Here is a 24,160-nt window from a genome sequence, read left to right as displayed (position 1 = left end):
ACGAAAAAAATAATAATATCTAAACGTTAAGCAGGTCCATATTTTTGGGGATACAATTAAAAAAGTAAATCGTCGGTGGAATATTGTTTCACCTATCAAGAATTTTGGAAGATATAATTAGAAAGGTACAACCTGGGTAGAAAATTGTACTCCTTATCGAGCATTTTTGAAAATATAATTCAGAAAGTGGAATCTGGATAGAAAATTGTTTTACCTACGAAGCATTATAAAAAGTAAGTTTAATAAAACTATACCTTGGATATTTCATATATTTTTTCATATTATACGCATTCGTTAAAATTTTACACTCCCAAACATCCTGCTATACTTGCACAAAAAAGCGCAGTCTAGTAATATCCCCCTCACTGCTCCTCGCATTTTCTTTCTAATCATCTCTCGTTCGCTTTTCCTGATATTATTCTCAGCGTAAGTTCAGAGTGGCGGTTTTTAAACTCAGGAACGCGCGGCTGTTCGTTAAATGAAATATCAAACGTAAGAATTGCCGCAGTCTTAACGCGAGATAATTCATTTCGTGGCACAGAGCGCACGTCGTTGAATATTAATTCATATCTCACATAAGTTGCGAATAAAAAAAGCAGATAAAAGAGGACAAAAATCCGATAATTACCGCGAATCTTTACGCAATTTCAAGAAATACAAAAGAAATTTGTTTGTAAGCATGCTACTAAGTATTATTAGAAGTACTGTACTTTCGATATTTTACATATTCTTGCATATTTTCTACATTTTTCTGTATTTTTGTATCCTTAAACTTTCCGTAAACGCGTAAACGTCTGCGCTCTGACAATGACAAGGAAGATTCTACCGATAAAAATAAAGCATCGAATTTCACCGAACTCTCAGAAATGTAATTCTCAGATCACATAAATTAAAAAGAAAGAACAAAAGAAAATACAAATATATATATATATATATACATACGTAGCCACAAATCAATTTGGATCACGACAGATAAAATAGGTAGCAATAATGTCTCCACGAACATTATCATAATTTATTGGAATTTACATAAAAGCCAAGGAATGCTATTGTTTCAATGACACGGCGTTTTGTCGAGTTAGATAAATATGAATTGTTTGAACAAGTGTTCGGTCGTGTTTCACGCGACGAAAAAGGAAATCAAAAGACAAGGTGTCGCCTCGTTGGAAGCAACAAATCGCAATACGAGGGTGGAAATTGGGTGACACCGGGAGGATTACGAGGGATGAGAAATCTGTCGAGAGCGTGAAAGGCTCGCGGTCACCGGGTTTCTCCAGTTCTGTCGCTTTTAACGCCGAGTTCTTCCGCTTCGAGGATAGAAGCTGCGAATTATCGAGGCCATTGTCCAAAGATTTTCAAGAATATCCGATGCAACGTCTTGAAATTTACGAGAGCAAGTCTGATAAATTCTTATCTCTGGTCCATTCGTGGCCAATTTTTTAATACCCTCGTAACTTGTAACGACAAATAAAAATATTGGTACAGGCCAATTTTTTTTTTTGGATAAAATCTTGTGTGAATTTACAAAAAATACGATTCTTCGTTTAATTTTTTTCCCTTATTGTCTTTACATATTTGGAGTTTAAACGCGTTATAAGTACGTTTTTTTTTTTTTAACATGATTACGTAGAATTCTTATTCTGAATAAATTATTTGTTTCCGCTTCATAACTGTTTCTAAATTACAGTGCATTTAATCTTGAAATGCACAGTAACATTTTATACTTTTTACGTTCTAAGGAATTTTCAGGATCGGTTAAAAATTAAATTACAGTAATGGTAATACTCAATATTAATGTCAGACGTGAATACTTCACTGTTTTGTATAATAATTTGTTATCTTGGCATCGATCAAGGTATTTAATATACAAAGCGTACAGATTAATAAGAATTTTAATTAATCCTTCTTCTATAGTATTCACCGTACTTTTCGAGCTCGTACCATTTCAAATAGACTTTCGAATAGATTTCAAAGATTTGTCTGTTCAAATAAAACGCGATCTTTTTTATTTCCCTATCAGTCGTCCCGTTACTGTTCCGTTGTTTCCAACAGATTGCAGATTCGTTTAAAAAACATTTGTAACGAAAAACAAACCCACTCGCAGAAATGTTATTCAATATCGCATTTATAACTTTCATAGACATCCTCCTCTCATTGCTATCATTGTAAACAGATTGAAACTTCGTTTGAAAACACTCGCGATTAAAAAAAAAAAAAGAAGAATTAATCTTAAACAATTTTATCTTGTGTTCCATTTATAATTTTCATAATTGTCTTCCCGACGTTGTATCATTTTAAATGGCTTTTTTCTATCCATCTATGTTGCAGCGAGATCAACGGTCCTAATTACTAAATTGCACGATGTGTTCATACAAATTCACTTTTTATGAACGCGATGAAACGAAATGAAACCTAAGTAGAGATTTGTTTTCTCATCAAGTATAACGAGTTTTATACTTTGGATAGATTGCCTCGTTGTGAGAAGGTCTTAATCGTTTATAATTGCGATTAAGTAATTGCAATAAGTCATATTTTTAAGAAACGTTCTCACATGCTGTCACACACTCTAATTAGAAAAGGATCATGAAACATTCGGTTTATGATATTATTTGTTTGTAAATCTTCCTGCTTCCGGAAACTTTTTTAAATATGAAAATATTTATATACAAAATTAAATATTTTTTTCAATATCAACACTTCTTGCGTTTATGTTGTCCTAGTCAGAATTATATTATTTCGTGTATCCTGTTGCTTTTTATATGATAGTCCTCCCGTTGGCTGCGGATTCGTTATCAAGCCTGAGGCCCTCGTCACTAGTGTCACTGTCGACAATAAAGGTACCCCACCCGCGACCGGACAATGGAGAACTCCAACAACAACAAACGAGGCAGGTCACCCGCCCCCTGGACTATGTGTGACCACTGCGGTATTTACGAACATACGACATCCGAATGCCGCAAGAGGGCGAAGTGGGAACCGAAGAAGGACCCCCGAGGCCCGGAGGAAAGCCGACCGGCTGCACCACCAAAAGCGTTCTGCTTTCACTGCCACATGCCGGGACACATCGCGTCTCGCTGTCCATCGCGGCGAGAAGAAAAACATTGCCCCGTGGACGAGCGCCGGGTCGATGCCTGCGTGGTGGAAGCCCCGACGGGTAGACTAAGCCAGCAGGCCACACACGAGGACGTGTAAGTGTCAGGATGGCCGAGTCGGAGACGAAAGGACGCCGGGGCCCCTCTGGAACTTCAGGACAACACCCTAACCTTGCACCCTAGAGCCTAATATAGCCATAACGAAACAATCGCAAGTATCCAAACCGATAGCAATCGTACGTCGATCGGAGGATCGTGTGTACTGAGACACTCGACCGGAGTCTTGTTTCGGTGGCGTCGTTGGGATGACGTGCAGTCTTGCGAGTTGAGCGGAGACAGAGTTTGCGAGTGGCGTTTCCGAGAGAGTGTTGATTGCGTTTTGGTAAAAGTCGAGTCGCTATCTAGTTATTTATTTGCGCTGTTTTCTGTACGTTTGGCGTGAATAGTTCAGGTTGAACAACAATCGTCTTTTTCTGTCTGATTAACATCTCTATTGTCCACTCCTTGTAAATACATTATATCACGATATTACATATATGTATTTATATCTATAAATATATGTATAAATATATCTATTTAAAAAAATAAAGTTGTACTTCATATATCGCCAATAATATCGCGTGCGTAAAAAGAAACTAGTTACATTTAATTCTTTTTTTACATTTATTTATTTTTTATTATTATTATTTTTTACAACTAATTACATTTAATTATTACATTTACATACATTTAACTATTATTACATACATTTACATACATTTAATTATTATTTTTTTCATAATTATATCTCGCTTGAAATATTTTTCGACATAATTAATTGTTTCAAAAACACATATTCCAGCCTGCTAAATGATTTATTTTGCGTATTATACGAATTATTCCATGTATAAATAAATTGTTCTCTATACACACAAACACGCACACAGTCTGTTAATTACACGAGTTAATTGTAACATTTTTCTCGATAAGTTGACAGAGCAAGGAAAATGAGCGACGAACCTACTTACAAACTAATCTACTTCAATGCCCGTGGTCGTGCCGAACATATACGGTACATATTTGCATATACTGGCATCGAGTATACCGACGAGAGGATCCCCGAAGAACTCTGGCCTGAATACAAGGCTTGTAAGCGTGAAGAATCGATTTTTACTTTCATCGTTCAACTCTCAGATATCTACCATTTACTCAAACTTTTCTGTATATAAAACTTTCGTTTCACGTGCAGGCTAAACTTACTTAAAGTAAAATTTCATACGGAATAAAGTCGAACTTTTCATTAAGTTTTGCTTCCGTAATATCGTGTTTATCGAATACCAACTTAATTCACTTACGATTCTCGAATTTTTGTGTTGCAATCTTTATTGTTTTCAATGAATCGAAGCATTTCGAATATTTTGAGAAAACCGTAAATAGGTGACTTAAAATAGGAACACAAAAATACTTCTACGTTTCTCGTTAAATTAAAAACTTTTTAGGACTTGTCGGAAAAAAAGGATAAAAAATTGAAATCAGTTCGGAAATGAACAAGAACATAGCTAAAAAGTCGAAAGAACAAAGCAGACATAAAATTCGATCTTCTGTTGCGACATTTCTATTGTAAATGGTATAATAAAAGTTTTACGCAGCATAGTCTTCGATATAATCTTATATGTCGCTTGCAAATAGAGAAACAAAAAATCAACGTAAGTCTGTAAATCAATCCTGTCGGTGTAAAACACAAAATTACGTTCGCAAGAGACATTCGATTTGTATTCCTTGCATTTCAATTTTCATTACAAGAACCGTGTACATTTTCTAATATTTTTTCCGTGTCTGGTATTATGCGACGTGAATTTTTTATTCGCAGTTGTAAGTCCACTATCATTGCATAAGGTCTTCCCGCAAAACGATACTGATCGTTCCTCGTACATTCAGTACACCGCATCAGACAGATTCGTTCCTTTCCGTGAGAATTACAAATTTTATACTCGATCTTTTATCCTTGATTTTAAAAACTTTAGGTTCTTCTCAACAGTCAAAAACACGCGATACCCTGTCCATCGTAATCGTAAGAAAAGAAAAAAAGGAGAAAGAAGACATTTCTGTATTTCTTTACTAGGCCATGTTGATTAAAACCGAAATGATTTCGATTCATCTATTCACAAGAACGCAACGGCCTCGGAAGCTGTGTTGTGATTTCCTATCGATCGTTTCCCTCTACACAGTGTTCATATGAGCCATGTTTGTTCTTAGCAATGCCTTATAAAATGCTGCCTGTGCTGCAGATAGACGGGAAACCGGTAGCGCAGGGTAACGCTGTGGCGCGATACTTGGCGAAGAAGTACGATCTAATGGGAAGGAACGAATGGGATGCGATGATATGCGACGTGCTCGTCGATACTCTTGGAGATTTGAAGCAAGGTGAGTAACTGATGAGATGACTTTGCATTTGTCTCACCACAGAGACAGATGTTCAAGAATTCATTGTGAAAAGACGAGTACAAACAAGATACGTATGTCTTTCCGTTAAGCGAATGTTACAGTTTGTTTGCAAAAGTCAGTTTTTAGACTATAGAATCGTAGATAGAATTTAGAGGATAGAAACTTTTAGTAGTCACTTTTAGTTTAGTAAAGTCTTTGTTAAGGAGATTCGAGGATTTGGGAATACAAATTATTTACTATATTTCCCACACAACAGTTATACATCTATATTACTCTCTGAAGAACGTCTTGCACGCACGCTGGTCGCCAACCGACTATCCTAGATTCTTCTAACATCTGGCAACAGTCTTTTGTCTCCACTAAGACCTTGACGCCCTCTAACCCTTACACACACACTCTCATGTACAGTGTAAATGTATCACTTCCCTAACACACCTCCTTACATTTATACTGTACACTTAATTTTATTTACATACTTGTCGAATTAACAAAATATTTAACATTTATCGCTTTATTTACATTTCTCTTATTTTACATTCATCCATGACCTAAACCTTTCAAATTTCTCTCTACACAGTGCCTTCGTAAAAATATCCGCAGTGTTTTCTTCTGTACTTACTTTTATTATGTTTATCTTATTTTCCTTTACGTACTCGTGAACGTAGTGGTAATGAACTTCGATGTGTTTAGAATTTTTTGTAAAAGTTCCGTATTTTGCTATACTCATTACTCCAGAGTTATCCTCATAGATTTTTACAGGGTTATCGTCTACATTTACATCGAAGATTTTCATTAGTTCTCTGATAGTCATTACTTCGCTCACCGCTTCCGATAGAGCAACATACTCTGCATACGTCGAGGCTTTTGTCACACACCTTTGTTTTTTAGACTTCCATCCAATTACATTTCCATACAATCTAATTACATACCCAGAAGTCGATTTCCTATCTATATGATCTCCTGCCCAATCAGCGTCCACATAACAATCTATCGTTTCGCACTTTTCATTTCTTTTATAATGTAGCCCTAAATCTCTAGTCCGGTGCAAATATTTCAATATTCGCAAGGCATATTTAAAATGTGCCTCGTTACAACAATCTTGAAATCTACTCAGATAATTCACACTATAACTTATATCGGGTCTGGTATTTACACTAATATACAGCAATGCGCCAATTAAATTCTTGTATCCAATGTCCTCTCTATTTATCTCAGCTTTTTCAATTTTTAAGTTGGTCTCCATAGGTGTACAGTACAATTTGCTATTATGTAATTTATATTTGTTTGCTAATGATTCTATGTATTTCTTTTGGCTTAATCTCATTTCATTTTTTAAATAATCATACTCTATATTTATTCCAAGATATTCTTTTACTTCACCTAAATCTTTCATTTCAAATTTATCAGTTAATAATTTTTTTTTTTTTACACTTTGTATCTTCCCTTTGTTTTTACTACAAATCAACAAATCGTCTACGTATATTAACAAATAAACAACATTTTCTCCCTCTCCATAAATATATAGGCACAGCTCTATATTGTTCCTTTTAAAACCTAATCTCGTCACATACTTATCAAAACACTCATACCAGTCCCTCGGACTTTCTTTTAACCCATAAAGCGCTTTCGATAATTTACAAACTCTATTCGTTCCGTCCGCATATCCCTTTGGTTGATTTACATATACCTCCGAGCTTACTTCACCATTTAAAAAGGCAGTTTCTACATCCATTTGCTCAATTATTAATCCATTTTGACAACAATATGATAGCAATATCTTAAAGGTCTGATTACTCGCCACTGGAGAATATATGTCATCGGCTACGTTTCTTTGTTGAAATCCCCTTACCACTAATCTAGCCTTATACCTGTCCTCTGATTTTTTCGTGTAAACCCATTTTACATCTAATACTTCTTTGCCTTTTACCCTTTCTACCAATTTCCAAGTTTTATTCTTATAGAGACATTCTATTTCCTTATCCATAGCCTGTTTCCAAACTTCATTATTTTCGCAACAAATCGCCTCCTCAAATGTACGAGGTATATCTACTTTACAATAATATGCATGCATCTCGTAAATATTTTCCTTTTCTGGATACCTTACTGGAGTTTTCTTAATACGTGTAGATCTCCTAGGAGTGTTTGAGCTTTCAATACTACTATCATTTTCATCTTCCCTACCTTCTAACTTTTCCTTATACCATCCAATGAATAGTTATCTTCGCTATCATTTCTATCAGCCTCTAATGAATTTTCCTCAAAACCGATACATTTAGTGTCTGTCTCTATGACCTCTACATGTCTAGCTATTGTTATTTTCCCACCTAATAAGACTCTGTATCCTACTTCACTATATCCTAATAGAATTCCCATATCTGCCTTCTTGTCCCATTTGGAAACTCTTTTTTGTTCTGGCCTTCTTACAAAAACTTTACTTCCATATAGATGTAGATTTTTAACACTTGGTTTTTTCCCGAAGAATATTTCAAAAGGTGTCTTTCTTTCTATAGTATTCGCTAATATTCGATTTTTCAAGTATGCCGCTGTACAAACTATTTCCGGCCAGTACCTTTTATGTACTTTCGCTTCCGCTAACAAGCAACGCGCCATGTCCATCACTGTTCTATTATACCTTTCCGCTGTCCCGTTTAATTCATGTACGTATGTTGGGCAATTATTTATTCTTATACCTTTATCCCTAGCAAATTTATAAATTCGATTATTTAAATATTCTTTACCATTATCGCATCTTAATATTTTTAACCTCTTGCCCGTTAAATTTTCGGCTTCATTTACGAACTGTACGAAAGAATCAAAGACCTCATCTTTTGATTTTATACAATAGATCCTAGCTATTTTACTATAATCATCGATAAATGAAATGAAATATTTTTCTCCATTGAATCCGGTAGTCTTAAAGGGACCACATACGTCCGTATGAATAATTTCCATTATTTCTCTAGCCTTAGTTCGATTATTTTTGAAAGGTAAGTTATGCATTTTGCTTTCTATACACACCCTACATTTCAAAAGTTCCTTTTCAAATTCATTCGGTATGCCAGTCACTAGCTGCTCTTTACCCAAAATCTCTAAATATTTAAAATTTACGTGTCCTAGCATCCTATGCCATCTTTCCTTTTTACTCATACCACTACGTTCGGCGCTGTTTACTAAGTGCTTCTTCCCTTTCAATATACTTTTTATCCTATATGTCCCATTCTCTTTGAACGCTACAGCTGTAAGTTTATTATCCTCATCTATTACTTTCGCAATATTTCCTTTGGAAATAACCGTATTCTTATTGTCTGTTAGTTTACCTAGACTAATCAAATTTGCGGACATTTCTTTCGCGTAAAATACTTTCCTCATATTTATTTCATTTTGTTTTCCGAATGCTTCAAAATAACTTATAACATTCCCAACTTTTGTCGCTTTTATCGGTCTATTATCGCCTAAATATATATTTACCGGTTCTTTTAGGTCGATAGATTTATCGAAATAATTTATATTATTAATTATGTGATCGGTACAACCGCTATCTAATAGCCACACTATTTCGTTCTTACTTCTTTCATTCGTCTCACTGCTGTTTGCTGCGTGCGCCGTTGCTGTCCATATGCCTGCTCTTGAGTTTCTATGCTCGCCCGTGCCGGTTGTTGATTGACGATGAAAGTTTCCACGTCCTCTGCTCGTATTGCCTTTGTTCCCTCTTCCTCTGTTTCGACCACGTGTTGGCCCATGCCAATAGCCGTTACTGCTTCCCGCTTGGACGCCATTTTTACACTCTCTCGCAATGTGTCCTAATCTTCCACATCTGAAGCAGCCTTCCTTTTTTGCAGAAAAGGCGTTGGTTTGCCTTTCTCCTCGATTGGATTTATTTTTCTTCTCTGCTAACTCTATTTTATTTTTTACATACGCTACGGTTTGATCCTCTTCTTTCAATGCGTCTATTATGTCCGCTATGTAGCTGTATTCTTCGGGTAACGTATTCAGCATGTAATTCAGCTTTTCCCTCTCACTTACTTGTGCGCCCGCACTTTTTAATTCATTGATTAATTTCTCAAAATCGTTAAAGAATGATGCTGAATCACTGTAGTTCTCCAGTCTTATGTTTTCCAATCTCCTTCTGCATACGATCTGCAGTGCCGTCGACTCTTTCAAGTACATTTCATCGAACCTTTTTATTATATCATACGCCGTTTTTCCTTCCCTAACATACTCCAATTGTCTGTTCGATATTGCACTATAAATTATATTAATCGCCTTCAAATCCTTTTTGTCCCAGTCTTCATCGTCTCTTTCGTTCTTCATTCTAGTTGTAACAACCTCGCATTCCTTATATTTGAGAAACATCGTGATTCTTTGCTTCCACATTCCATAATCCTCACCATCGAATATAGGTATCATGATTTCCGATCTCTCCATTTTAATTGATTCTTCTTTTTCTTCTTTTCTTACTCAAGCGTTCCTACGTGCTCGAAGTATATTTCTTTTTTTTTTCTCTGAAAGTTTTTTTTTTCTTTACTGAAAACTCACTCGCAAGATCGTAACCACGCACTAAATATCTTGCAAAACTAGTAACCACGCTCTGCTACCATGTTAAGGAAATTCGAGGATTTGGGAATACAAATAATTGACTATATTTCCCACACAACAGTTATACATCTATATTACTCTCTGAAGAACGTCTTGCTCGCACGCTGGTCGCCAACCGACTATCCTAGATCCTTCTAACATCTGGCAACAGTCGTTTGTCTCCACTAAGACCTTGACGCCCTCAAACCCTTACACACACACTCTCATGTACAGTGTAAATATATCACTTCCCTAACAGTCTTATCGACAATAAGCAGACTACGTTATGATACAACGATTCCAAATGAAGATTTCTATCGACATCACGAATTCGATGGCTTCCAAATTTTCTTCTCTGCAATCTCAGACGCTCAACTGGAAAGAATCTTTTAGATCCCCCGACAAACACTCGACTCAGGTTATCTATTATCGTAATCTTCCTACGGGATTTTTTTTAACTGCGTTGCGTTAACGAATAACGGGATAACATCACGTTTCTCTCAACGCCTTTCAACGTTCTACAACTTTTATTCTTTGCAAATCCCTGTCTCCATATGATAAACGCTGGTTATCCGCGGAAGGAGCGAGGACAACGAAGTGTTACTCAATGATCAAAGACAGGAAGATCCTGGTACGCGACAACGTTACTAATTTCCAATTACGATATGTTTGATTACGTAACATCTGCTGTCTGCATAATGCGTTAACGATCCGCGCGTTGATCGCATAAATATAAATCGAAGGAAATGGAATCGCTCGAAACTCATGCAACTATCCGCAGGTGTTTAAAATCGTGTTTTTACACCGCCAACGTAACGTCACGCCAGTCGAATCGAAAAATTATTACTAGACAGAGAAGGTGAACAAAAAACGAGCTAAATAGGCTACCGATTGAATAATATCATAACGATCGTATCTCTGGTTTTTGCTTGTCTTTTATATTTGTTTCAAATGTATAAAATATAATCGTATCGATATCGTCCACGATTAAAGCCATCCATCCGCCATCGACGAGGAACGAACGATTATATTTTATCATTTATGCGAATCCTTCTCTTCTCTTCTTTCTCTATTTACGCCCTTCGCCTTGCTTCGTACCGCCGATGAATCACAATTCGATGCACCTGAACAGCTGGAACGTCGCAGATTTTTCCGTACGATAACAAACGTGTTTTTGATGGCCTGCTTTAAACCGTGACGATCACCATGACGTGCATCAATTGTCGAATGATGTAGTGCGACGATACTCCTACGCAACTTTTTTTTACGCTGTTTTTTCCTCTATTTTTTCTTCCTGTGTGTTATCACATGATCATGAGATACCTGTATAGAAGATGCAAAGAGTCTGTGAAGAATTTACATACATTCAAGATTATCATAATGATTAAGCAAAAGCTAAGACGCAAAATATTGCTCAAGATGTAATTATGTAATATTTACTCAATTCCTAGAAGACTGTTTATATCTTGTTGTTATTCTTGATATGGAGATATGGAGTATACTTTATTAAGACCTAGATAAAAGACTTTTTTCTCGTTTCTCTTCTCTTACTTAATCACTAAGAGTTATATAACGTTTATTCGATAATTCTGCTTCTCCTGACCTTTCCACAAATGGTTGTTTATATCTCGACATTCTTGGTACTTTTAATCAAATTATAATAACAGTACTTTACTCGTCAGAAGTAAATAAAAAAGCTCTAAGTAGAAGCAAGGATTTACTTACCTTTCCTTTCTCGAATCTCAGTTAGCAATGTTGTTCCTCTTGAAAGATTTTCCAAGTTTCCAAGACAATTTCCACGCTGGTAACATTGTATATATTTCAAGTATCGTGAACCACAGGAACTTGTTGAGGCAATATTGAAGAAAGCAAAGGGAATGAAGAAATTGTAGGAACTATGAGATGCTACTCCTTCTTTCACAACTTATTTTCTCTTCGTTTGGGGGGAAAAACACAAATGAACGTAACAGTTGGTTTCAGATAGCTTTCAGCTATCTGCTACTATCGCATGAAGGAGGATCCTGAAAAGAAGGAAGCGAGGAAGAATCAACTTTTGAACGAAACAATACCATTTTACTTGACTAAATTCGACCAGATTATTGGCGAAAATGAAGGATATATCATTCCTTCTACCGTAAGATTTTTTATCCAAATTTAATGTTAAAATTTTTAGTCTTTGTGCAAACTGGGCCATGTTGTCCATAAAAAATTATTGAAACTTTGTTGCGACAAGACAGCTTTAATTGTTGAGAGCAGAGTGTATCTTTAAAATTCATTCCTGTTAGTTTATGTACAAATGAATTTGCCAAGATTTTCAGCTTTTAGATAATTATTCATGTATCTTCCTCATCAAGTTTGATAGAAATTATTACTATCGTAATCAAAGCAAAGATTAAGATATGTAAAATCATTTCTCTGGATATGACACTCTTGTTTAATGTGTGATAAATGATACCATTCGAAATATCATATTTATATAATATATAATGATACTTATAAGTGTAATCACTTAAGTACAGATATCTGAATTTTTCTCACTGTCACTGACATAGATACGTATTATCGTTCCTTAGATTACTTGACCAGTTTATTTCTTTCATCACTGTGTTATTATATAATAATAATAAATAGTCACATTAAATTAATTTAGTATGATTATGTTGTTTAATAATACGTGTTTCATTGCAAAATATTTAGCGATTGAAGGGCTCATAGGAAACATGAAAGTGAAAGAATACTAGAATCTAGAGTTTACGATTTCAATTTCTTTAACGAGATATTTATCATATTACACAATTCCTGTAAATGTATTTGTAATTATATCGCCGAAGAATTGTATTTAATTAAGCTATGAAGTTGTGGAATCGTGAGAAGGATTATTTTTATAGAACTGTCTAATTTCCATTCGACATTGATTCAGGATACACATTACTCTTTTTTACATAATACCAGTTTTGTCATTTTTAATTAATGAATACCTCCAAAGGTTGAAGTTTATAAAATTATCCATTAAATTCTGACAATAAAATAAAAATCCAAATTCTTCCTAAAAAGCTAGTGATCTTTAGTTAAGAGTTCGATTTTTCACATTTTTCAAGGTAAATTAAAAAAATTGTTTAATAGAGGAGGTACAAAATAAATGTATCCAAACCTTTTTTCAGACGACATGGGCGGACTTCGTGTTTGCAGCGGCACTTGAAAATTTCGAGTATATGTTTGGGGCATCAGCTTTGGATAAATATCCAGCTCTTCAAGCATTGAAGAAAAGGATTCATAGAATACCGGCCATTTCTGATTGGCTCAGTTCGCTGTGGAGTGCCGAAGCGTGCAGACGTGTCTCTAGTGCCCAGCGTAGTTCGAAAACAACACGTGTCGCCCAACTGTCGAAAGAGAACGCAGCTAAGTGTCCCTTACCCTCTAGGGAGAAGAAAATCCCACGCACCTAACCCCAACCCGAATACTAGCCTCACAGCCTCACGACTAGTTGTTCATTCCGAATTAACTAGCTCGATGATGGCCCAGCAACTGCGACCAGGCTCTCCGGAGCAGACTCGCAGCTACCCCGTGCTACCCCCCCCCCCGTGGCAGAAGTGCAGCAGAACTCTCCGCACTAACGACGCTAACACTACAAAAAAAAGGAAAATTGAACCAGCAACGCAAATAAACACACACAACAGGTTCGCCGTACTGGAATCCTCAAACGACGCCATGGAAATCGTAGAACCGCCACCAAACCAACATTCACAGAGAATCCCCCCTCCCCCACCAATATTTGTAGACGACGTCATTGACATACAGACAATGACCAAGTCCCTAGAGAGAGATATCAGCAAGGAGGAATATAACCTTAAGATAAGCAACAACAAGGTGAAAATACTACCGACGAACCCAGAAGCTTACAGAAAACTCACCAAGACACTCAGGACCCTGAACGCCAACTTCCACACCTACCAACTCAAACAGGAAAGGCCTTTCCGGGTGGTCCTACGAAACATACACCACTCAGCAGACATAGACGAACTAAAATACGAACTCTCAAAACTCGGCCACGAAGTCATCAACGTAAGTAACATAAGGCATAGAGTCTCGAAAGATCCGTTATCCTTATTCTTCCTAGACATTAAGCAAAAACCGAATAATAAGGAAATATACAGCGTCAGTCGCCTAATGAACGCGATAGTAAAGATCGAGCCACCGCTCGTGAAAAAAGAAATAGTGCAGTGCAAAAGGTGCCAAAGGTACGGTCATACGCAGAAATACTGCAACCATACTTTCCGCTGCGTTAAATGCGCAGGCTCTCACTCCACTGACCAGTGCGCCAAATCACCGGAAACCCCAGCGAAATGCATCCACTGCCAAGGAGACCACCCTGCCAACTACAAAGGCTGCCCAGCATATAAAACACTATACACGAACAGGTACCCTAAGCTCAGAGCAAAAGAGGTATCCAACCAAACAACCAGCCCGCCGAAATTCTCGACTACCCCAACCCCCTCAACCAACCAAACACCCAGTCCTACCAATTTCATCTCCACCTCAACCTCCTATGCCCAAGCATTACAAGGCATCCAAAATAACCCGAACAGCCAAAGGAACCTTCCCCAAAACAGTGTCCCCAACCCACCAAACGCAGACAACTCCTCAAGGCTCGAAAAGCTAATAGAGAAACAATCGGAGCAAATAAATCACTTGCTATCGCTACTAACACTCATCGTGGAAAAATTAGCACGCCCCGACTCAAAATAAAACCAAGGCGCATAGCTCTCTGGAACGCCAACGGTCTAGCGCAACACAAACGTGAACTAGAACTCTTCTTAAAACACCAGCAAATCGACGTAATGCTCGTATCGGAAACCCACTTCACTGACAAGAGCTACCTGAAAATAAATGGTTACAAATTCTACCATACTCAACACCCCAGCGGAAAGGCCCACGGTGGCACCGGAATAATAATCAAAGCAAGTATTAAGCACTACGAACTCCCACCATTCCAGAAAGACTACCTCCAAGCAACAAACGTAGCAATAGAAGACTGTCATGGCTCAATCACCACCTCAGCAGTATACTGCCCTCCCAGACACTCCATCGCCAAAGAAGACTTTGATAACTTCCTGGACACCCTGGGCAACAGATTCATAGTTGGGGGAGACTATAACGCCAAGCACATCCAATGGGGCAGCAGACTGGTTACAGCAAGAGGCAAAAACCTCTTAAACAGCATAATAAACAACAACCTCAACTACCTCACCACATACGAACCCACATACTGGCCCACTGACACCAACAAAATACCCGACCTTCTCGACTTCTTCATAACTAAAAATATCCCATCAAGACACGTCCAGATCAACTCCTCGGCAGATCTCTCCTCTGATCATTCTCCCGTGATAGCAACAGTCAGTTCAACAATCATCGAGAGCACACCTAATGGCTCCATTCACAACCAACACACCAACTGGCAGCTCTTCAGAGAAGTCTTTACACACTCAACCTCAGCCTTCACCCCACTAAAAACAAAGGAAGATATCGAAGCAGCCACGGAATACTTAAACACGAGCATAATAAACGCAATCCGCCTCTCCACACCGACAAAGCCAACCAACAGCAAACAAGAATATCCACAATTCATATTAAAAAAAATAGCAGAAAAACGTAGACTAAGAAGAGTATGGCAGACCCACAGAACACCGGAGGACAAACGAAAACTTAACAACGCAACTAGAAAGCTAACCAGAACCTTAACAAACTATAAAAACGACTGCTTCCATAAATACCTCGCCAGCTTATCGCCCACAGCCGACACCAACTACTCACTATGGAAGGCCTCCAGGAAACTCACACGCCCCCCACAAATAATCCCACCTATCCGCCGTCCGCAAGGTGGATGGGCGCGAAGCCCTATCGAAAAAGCCGACCTGTTTGCAAAACACTTGTCAAAAGTATTCAAACCCCATTCCCCCCAAGCCGCCGCGGACGTTACTGAATACCTACACACCCCCTTCCAAATGTCCCCTCCTATCGAACCCTTCTCCTCTGCTGAGACTATAGAAACAATCAGTCGCCTTAACCCCAAGAAAGCAGCAGGACACGACCTAATAGGCAATAGAGCAATCAAGGAACTTCCCACAAAAGGGATAGCACTCATCACATCGATTTTTAATGCTATCCTTCGCCTGGAACACTATCCTAAGGCTTGGAAAATCTCATTGATTACCCTCATCCCTAAACCCGGTAAACCGATACACGAAACCTGCTCCTATCGCCCAATCAGTCTTTTACCTACCCTGTCCAAACTATTCGAGAAGATGCTCACGAACCGACTCCTTCCAATCCTAGAGAACTTGAAAACACTCCCAGATCACCAATTCGGCTTCCGAAAACATCATTCTACAGTAGAGCAAATCCACCGCTTAACTCATACGATCAGCCAAACACTTGAAAAGAAAGAATATTGCTCAGCGGTTTTCCTAGACATCCAACAGGCATTCGATAAAGTATGGCATGAAGGGCTACTATACAAACTTAAAAAGATCCTACCCCACCCCTACTTCTCCATCCTAAAATCATACCTAACCAATAGACAATTCATGGTTAAATACCTAGACGCCACTTCCGCAACATTCCCAATAGAAGCCGGCATACCCCAAGGTAGTGTCCTCGGTCCCCTACTGTACTCCATCTACACTGCCGACCTACCTATATCAGACGATATAACAATAGCGACATTTGCAGACGACACAGCGCTATTAGCTTCCCACGCAGACCCGGTAATAGCCTCATCCACTCTCCAGCGAAGTCTCGACTCCATGGAAAAGTGGTTTCACAAATGGGGCTTCAAAGTCAACGAAAAGAAATCCTCACATGTAACCTTCACGCTCCGAAAACAAACCTGCCCCCAGGTCACCATCAACAATGCAACAGTTCCTAGCAGGGACACAGTCCGATACCTGGGCATGACCCTGGACAGGAGACTAACGTGGAAGACACACATCACAGATAAAAGGAAGCAACTAAAGGACAAACTAAAAAAAACTCTATTGGCTCACGGGCCGACGCTCCAAACTAAATTTACAGAATAAAATTACCCTTTACAAGACCGTAATAAAACCTGTCTGGACCTACGGAATCCAACTATGGGGAACAGCAAGTAACTCCAACATCGAAATACTCCAACGCTTCCAATCGAAAACGCTAAGATCCCTAATTGACGCACCTTGGTATGTAACCAATGAAACAATACACCGCGACCTCAAGATACCCACCGTCAAAGAGGAAATAGCAAAATATAGCAACAGATACAGCAAAAGAACCAACAAACACCGAAACCCCCTAATCACTGGACTACTCGATACGACGGACCAGATTCGCAGGCTGAAGAGGCACTACCCGCTAGACCTAAACGTTAGATTCATTTAATTATCCAAATCAAGCATATGCACTTACTTATAATACTTATAGATCATAAATTATAACTATCTATAATAAGTATTAACTTATTGTAAATAAACAGCCATGTCACTGCGCCACGCCAGAAAAATTACTGAAAATTCTCAACGCGAGAATTGATTGTAATTTCAACAAATAAATAAAAAAAAAAAAAAAAAAAAAAAAAAAAAAATTTCTGATTGGCTGATTAGGCGCCCATACACAAACAGCTAAAAAGCTAAAAACGTGTGGAAAAAAGATGACCAGTACACCAGTATATATATATGTACGCTGGCATCGCTATGTTGGTAAATGTTCGATGTTATACGTGTCGTAAAATGTAACAGTTCTATTTAAAAAAAAAAATTTCGTTTCTATGAGTACGTTAAAAGTTTAACTATAAAAAGTCTCATCTGAGCTGTGTTCCTTTATGTGAAGGTATTATTGTGTGTAATATTGTGAATTACGACTTTTCCTCTCCGATATTCGTGAATTGAATCACGGTCAACTCAGCTTGAACTAAAATCCTAACTAAAATCGTCACCAACAAATCCGATGGTCCCGTGCGCTAGACACACCCATCCTTAGCTTTCCTCCGAGACAGCATCGTCTCCCAAGACAGTTCTGATTTTACATCCTTCGAACGGTCAATATCCTTCCACCGGGTAGGACACACCCACAGATCAGTCACTCATTCATCTCGTACATACGCACCAGCGTAACTGCCTTCGTTATAAGTTGTTGGAATAAACGGTGAAATATAACTTACTATACTGTGTCATATTCATTTAACCACCTCTTATCTTAACCGAAACAGGGGAACGACTACTTCGCGGCGTCGATTCACCGAATCGTAGCGAGAATTTACTTCTCTCGCTACTGCGACTGCGTCTTTCCGCGAACGGTCGTAACACATTGATCGACAGAAGTACTAAACTCTAATAACATAAATTTATATATTTTCTATTTCCCAGCCACCAGTTTTATAGATTTTTCTATCTTCTGTACTACTTTTATCCCTTTTATTTTTTCTTACATGAGATTGTTGTAAATTTAATATCATTTGTTCGCAATATTTGTTATTTATCTTTCCTTCAATTTGAAATTTCGCGCTTCAATGCTGTGTGTTGTTCGACGTTTTATCGAACGATGTTTATCGAACTAGTTTATGAATACATACATAATCATTAAAGAATCTATAAACCTTACTAGTTTGTTTTTACTAAGTTTTGTTACAGAAAACATGTTCTCATAAATTTTCAACTTTAATTTATGGAAATTTATTAACCTTAAACTATAAAATCATTCAATGAGTCTTTCCGGATATTTTTATGTAGTCATAATTTCACATATCAGCACAGCTCCACCAATAGGATAAGAGTTACGTGGAAGCAACAGAGGGGAAGAAGAACATATAGAGATCTAAAGGTTATTTTTGTCTCATTCAAGTTTCTGTTAACCGGCTTGGAAATTTCCTGTGCTTGTTTCGACTTTGAAGTCTTAAAAAAAAAAAATTGTAAGTAAATACTATATATATATAGTATATATATCCTGAGTCAAAGTTTCTCTTTATAAATAATAAACCGTTTAAAAACTATATTTTGTATGTTTTTTCCTTATTCATAATTAAATAATAAATATGAAATACTTCTACAGAAAGCCGACATCCTTCGATTAACCGAACAGCAGATGATTTAAAAATTAGTAGTTGAAAGAAATAAATGTTATTACATGTTCATAATTGATCGATAAATTTTCGAAATACGACATATATGATATTTTCATGCTTCAATTTACGATCAAAGGATATTCAGAGTCGCAACTTTTTATCGAATCGAAACTCCCAAGCTGCATGTTTCACGCAGAGGAAATGGGAGAAAGAGTTACATAAACACTGATAAGTGAGCCAGTGAGAAGTTAAATTGATCGATTCCATTTTTAAACAAGTTTTTTCGTTCTAAGATCCGATCGACTAAATCGCTATACTCACTGCTGATATTTATTTAAATTTATGTTTTTATAGAGCGCGACGAAGGAGAAGAACCTAGACAGAAATTTATTTTACTTACTGAACTATTAATAGCTGCTAGACTTTGCATATTTGTACACTTTCGCGCGTATTTTTACATCTTTCAATTTACCGTAAAACCTTATTCACATTGAACTCTTCAGAAACCAAACGATTAATCTCAATAGAGTCAACCTTCTTTACAAACAAGATATTTCTATATTGCAACTATTTTGAAACATATACACGTATGAAATATAAACATATTTTTCATCCTAATTCCGGACACTCTTTTCACATGGATTTCGTCAAAATTATGCGGCCTTGCGATTAAAAGAAATTTTCTCGAGAAGTGTCGCGATTAGGCAACTTATTGGTATTAACAGATTATTAACAGAAAGACAAAATAAACTCCGTTACACAAATCGGATGATCAAGTTTTCGGAGGAGAAAGAGAAAGAGACAGAGAGGGGGAGAGAGAGAGAGAGAAACAAGATTTATTGAAGGGAGGATGAGGGAACGGAAACACTTTGAGGAAACACTTTGAGCTCTATGCTTCGACCTGTCCAGCCGCCAATCGAATTAGCGTGCCATCCAGCATTGATTTTGCGTCCATATCGTGGAACTATGCCGTATTTATTGTTTACCAGGTTTCCTGTGTGTTACGCCGGGCGACTCTCTGCCTGGCCCAGGTCACACACCGCGGGCCAGACGGACACCAGATGTCCGCTTTTCCGTACGGCGTACCCTCAATAGCCTTAAGCACCCGTCATAAACCCGAGTCACTTGCCTGCTAAGGTCCTTCAAAACAAACAAACATCTGTGTCCGAAGAATTTCTAAAGACTATTGTCTACCACGGCGGGACAAGGGAAAGTTAGTTTTTCTCACGTACGCTGCAACTTTCCTCCCACTAAACACTTTCTCTCGAGGGCGGTTAAGACCCTTCGTTTAACCAATTAACAGTGAAGCCTATTTCCCTCACTCTCTTAACTAAAATCATCACCAACAAATCCGATGGTCCCGTGCGCTGGACACACCCATCCTTAGCTTTCCTTTGCCACAGCATCGTTTCCGAACATCACTGATTGTACATCCTTCGAACGGTCAACATCCTTTAACCGGGTATACACACTCCTAAATCAGTCACTCATTCATCTCGTACATACGCACCAGCGTAATTGCCTTCGTTATAAGTTGTTAGAATAAACGGTGAAATATAACTTACTATACTGTGTCATATTCATTCAATCACCTCTGTTATCTTAACCGAAACAGGGGAACGACTAATTCGCGGCGTCGATTAACCGAATCGTAGCGAGAATTTACGCCTCTCGCTGACGCATTTTCCTCGCGATCGCGTCTCTCCGCGAACGGTCGTAACAATATCATACGTAAAGGTGTAACTATTTAGTGTATTAAGTTATTGGAAATATGAATTTTATGACCCTGTCAATCGCTATATTATACCATATCATCAATTACCCCTATTATCCCACAAGAAATAAGAGGATCGATTTGTTCGTGGTGTCGATTCTTATAATCGTAATGAGAATTTACGACTCTCGTTGACGCGCTTCCTCGCGATCGCGTCTCCTCGCTGGTCCTCGCTGGTCCTTCGAGCTGGATCACGTGCCACTGAAAAGTGCACTTACCAGTAACCATACAGTGTCACGTGTATTCAACATTTTATCGACTTAATCACCTAATCACACGAGTAGCCATCGGAAAGGAACTCCTCCCTCGCTAAGCATATGCGCGACCCCACGCCGCACAATAACGAATGGCAACCGATTCCTGGACCAACGTCCAGTTCTTCAAGATAAGCTCGCTCAATCTATTAAACTAACACATGGCCCACGCTGAACAGATCAGTACATTGTGGCGGAGACGAAGCGCCTTAAGGAAAATTTAAAAAGACATAATGCTATTCAAGGGATTTGTGGCGGATCGGTACCAACAGGACGCTGACAGGTCGAGGCATCAACACGGTCGTAACACCTCTAGGGCGATCCGGGTACCAACCGTCAACACCAGAGGGCCGCTACGACGACAACGAGTCTGTCTATCTCGCTAGCGGTCGAATATAGGAGGCATGATACAAATACCGCACCTAGCTAGACTCCCTCTACGTCTAAGGCAGAGACTACAGAGCATAGCCTTACTGACGAGTCCACCGGTAGTCCCGGGACGAAACGCTCAGTCCCTTTTCACACGGCAGTGCCATAACACTGCCAAAATGACTGCAAGCCTGGATTCATGAGCATGAAGAGATCGTTGATCTCGTTGATCCTGCGGCTGCTCGAAATATATCAAGTAAGTCTAGTTATTTTTCTCAATTCGATTAGTCGAAGTTGGAATTAGATGTACAAAATAATTTTTAAGCAACGCAACCTATAGTCGCTATTAATTCAAAAATAGCAGCTATAAAGCGGAAAGATCGTGAATTTAAGACTACGTCTGATGGCCGACATATTGTCACAGTAGAAAAAGATGAACCAGAACGCAAGAGAAAGAAGAAATCTGCACTTTTGTGCAGTGATTCAGAAGACGATTGGGATAAGAATTGGGGTTAGATTTGGGGTTAGGAATTGTAGAATGTTACGTTTTGTCTGGCTCGTTTTGGTTGCGTTGCCGTTAATTTTTGAATTTAGACTAAATTGTAGTATTGTCTGTTATATAATGCGATTTGAAATTAAACTCCACGTTTCGGCTAACCTGCTATGCGCAGGAGTGCTAGCACGGGAGAGGATTAAAGTTGGTGAAAATAAATGTTCGCTTAATCCTGCTATATTATTAGACAAATATTCTTCACAAAAAATGTTTATTCGTATTCTAATTGGATATTGACAGAATAGTCGTTGAAATTTCGAATGCTCGGAGTTACAATCGTTCGCAATACGTTTCGCTCTTATTAATTACAAGATTTTAATTTCGATAGATTTTCGATAGTTTACAAATTGACAAATACAAACACGTCGATTAACAAGACTAACAAGAATTGAAAACTAATAAAACAAAGAACTAAAAGCTAACGAACTAAAGCACTAGAGAATCTAAAAGCTGAGAGCAAAAACTAAGAGCTAAAGGAATTAAGAGCTGAAAACTAAGGAACTGAAGAATTAAAAAAACAAAGGAATTGAGAAATTAAGAGCTAGAGGAATTAAGAATTAATCGCTATGAACAAGAAATTACTTGCCAGGAAATGAGAATTGCCAGCATTAAACAAAAGGTAAATAATGATACCATGAATTTTGATTTAAATCGAAGATACGCATTGAATTGATTCATTTTTATCTTTAGAAAAAAGAAGAAAAATGCGAGTAAATGTTTATAACTTTATAACTATGAGAAAACTCGAAGCAGCCCGAGCGCAACTGCATATACGAGGCTGCGAAAAGTATCTGTTATAACTCAATTAAGAGCGAGTATCATCAATGTATTGGGTTTAGATTTGGGTCAGATTTTTCAATGCAACAGTAGCAAGGTGACCCTGGCAACGCTTACACGAAATAACAACTATAATTTTATTTCATAAAATAACAAATCGGAAGTTATATCTGGTTCTTCGCACACGATAAAAATTTTATTACGGAATTGTGTCGGTAAAATATGTGAAACCGAAGAATCAATGAAAACGTAAGATAAGATTTAATTATTATTTTTCGTATCTATAATTTATATTTCATCATTTATATCATACTTTTAGATATAAGGACACTATCAATCAGATAACTTTTATGATCCATCAAGCATTAGGTTATCAATATTTGGAAGCTTGGTATCATATTCTTCATTTAATAGCCCTACTGTTTCAGGTAATATCGATTTTCTGCTTCTTACCCATTTGTCAATGTTGTACAATTCAACGTTTCCTTTTATTACAGGCAACTGGTAAAGCGAGAAGTCCGCAATTAATAGAGATATTAAAAAGTCTTGCTGAGTTACGTGATTCTTACAATTTTGCGTGGAAAAATGACGCTGAGTACGCTATTGGAGCTGCGATAAGAGTGCTAGGACCGGAGACAGTATTAAATTTGATTCCATTAAAGGCAAGTAATTCTATATGAACCGGATTATGCTTAGAAAGAAAAACTTTATTTTATAATTACAGTAATATAAATCTCTATTCTATAGGTATCAGACAATGCGATTAATTTAAATATAACTTGGCTACTACCATTATTGAAAGATTGTATGCTAGATGGGTCACATACTTTCTTCACGGAAGCATTGCTACCTATCGTTGCATTGTGCGAGTAAGTATTGTAATCTATCTTTATTATAAGAGTATAAATTATCTTATATTGATATTTTGAATGATAATTATACTCAATTTTAGAAAAAAAGCAACCGAGCACCTGTACGCAGGGAAACTTACGAATTTCTCGTTTACCAAGTCTGGGCTATTTTACCAAGTATATGCAACAACGCTACTGATGTGAAAGATAATTTCAAGGTATATAACAGAGATAAATATAAAAAATATAGTATCAAGTATCCATGAGATAACTTTTATCTTGTTTAGAATATATCTAAACTGTTAGGAATAAATTTAAATGAAAGAAGGAATTTAAGGACGTCGATAACGTCTGCCTTACGAAGATTAATAACGAAAGCAGTCGAAGGCGACAAAAA

General features: G+C 37.6%; 1 protein-coding gene across 2 annotated transcripts in view; it reads left to right on the top strand.

Annotated features, from left to right (window-relative positions):
- LOC126875518 (glutathione S-transferase-like) overlaps positions 1-13,599 on the top strand; it is a 108,417-nt gene extending 94,818 nt beyond the window's left edge. The window contains exons 2-3 of one of the 2 annotated variants that reach the window (XM_050638496.1): positions 12,076-12,225; positions 13,253-13,599. In XM_050638496.1, the coding sequence (XP_050494453.1) occupies positions 12,100-12,225; positions 13,253-13,537 (411 nt within the window). In that variant the 5' untranslated portion in view covers positions 12,076-12,099 and the 3' untranslated portion in view covers positions 13,538-13,599. Of the gene's footprint in view, positions 1-3,715; positions 5,496-12,075; positions 12,226-13,252 lie in introns of those variants that run through there. The other variant, XR_007693512.1, reaches the window with a different exon arrangement.
- The last annotated feature ends 10,561 nt before the right edge of the window (positions 13,600-24,160 follow it).

This window comes from Bombus huntii, chromosome 18, assembly GCF_024542735.1.
Source record: "Bombus huntii isolate Logan2020A chromosome 18, iyBomHunt1.1, whole genome shotgun sequence".
Lineage (NCBI taxonomy): Eukaryota > Metazoa > Arthropoda > Insecta > Hymenoptera > Apidae > Bombus > Bombus huntii.
The sequence above is the reverse complement of the archived record's forward strand: the minus strand, read 5'-3'. Positions and strand labels throughout refer to the sequence as shown.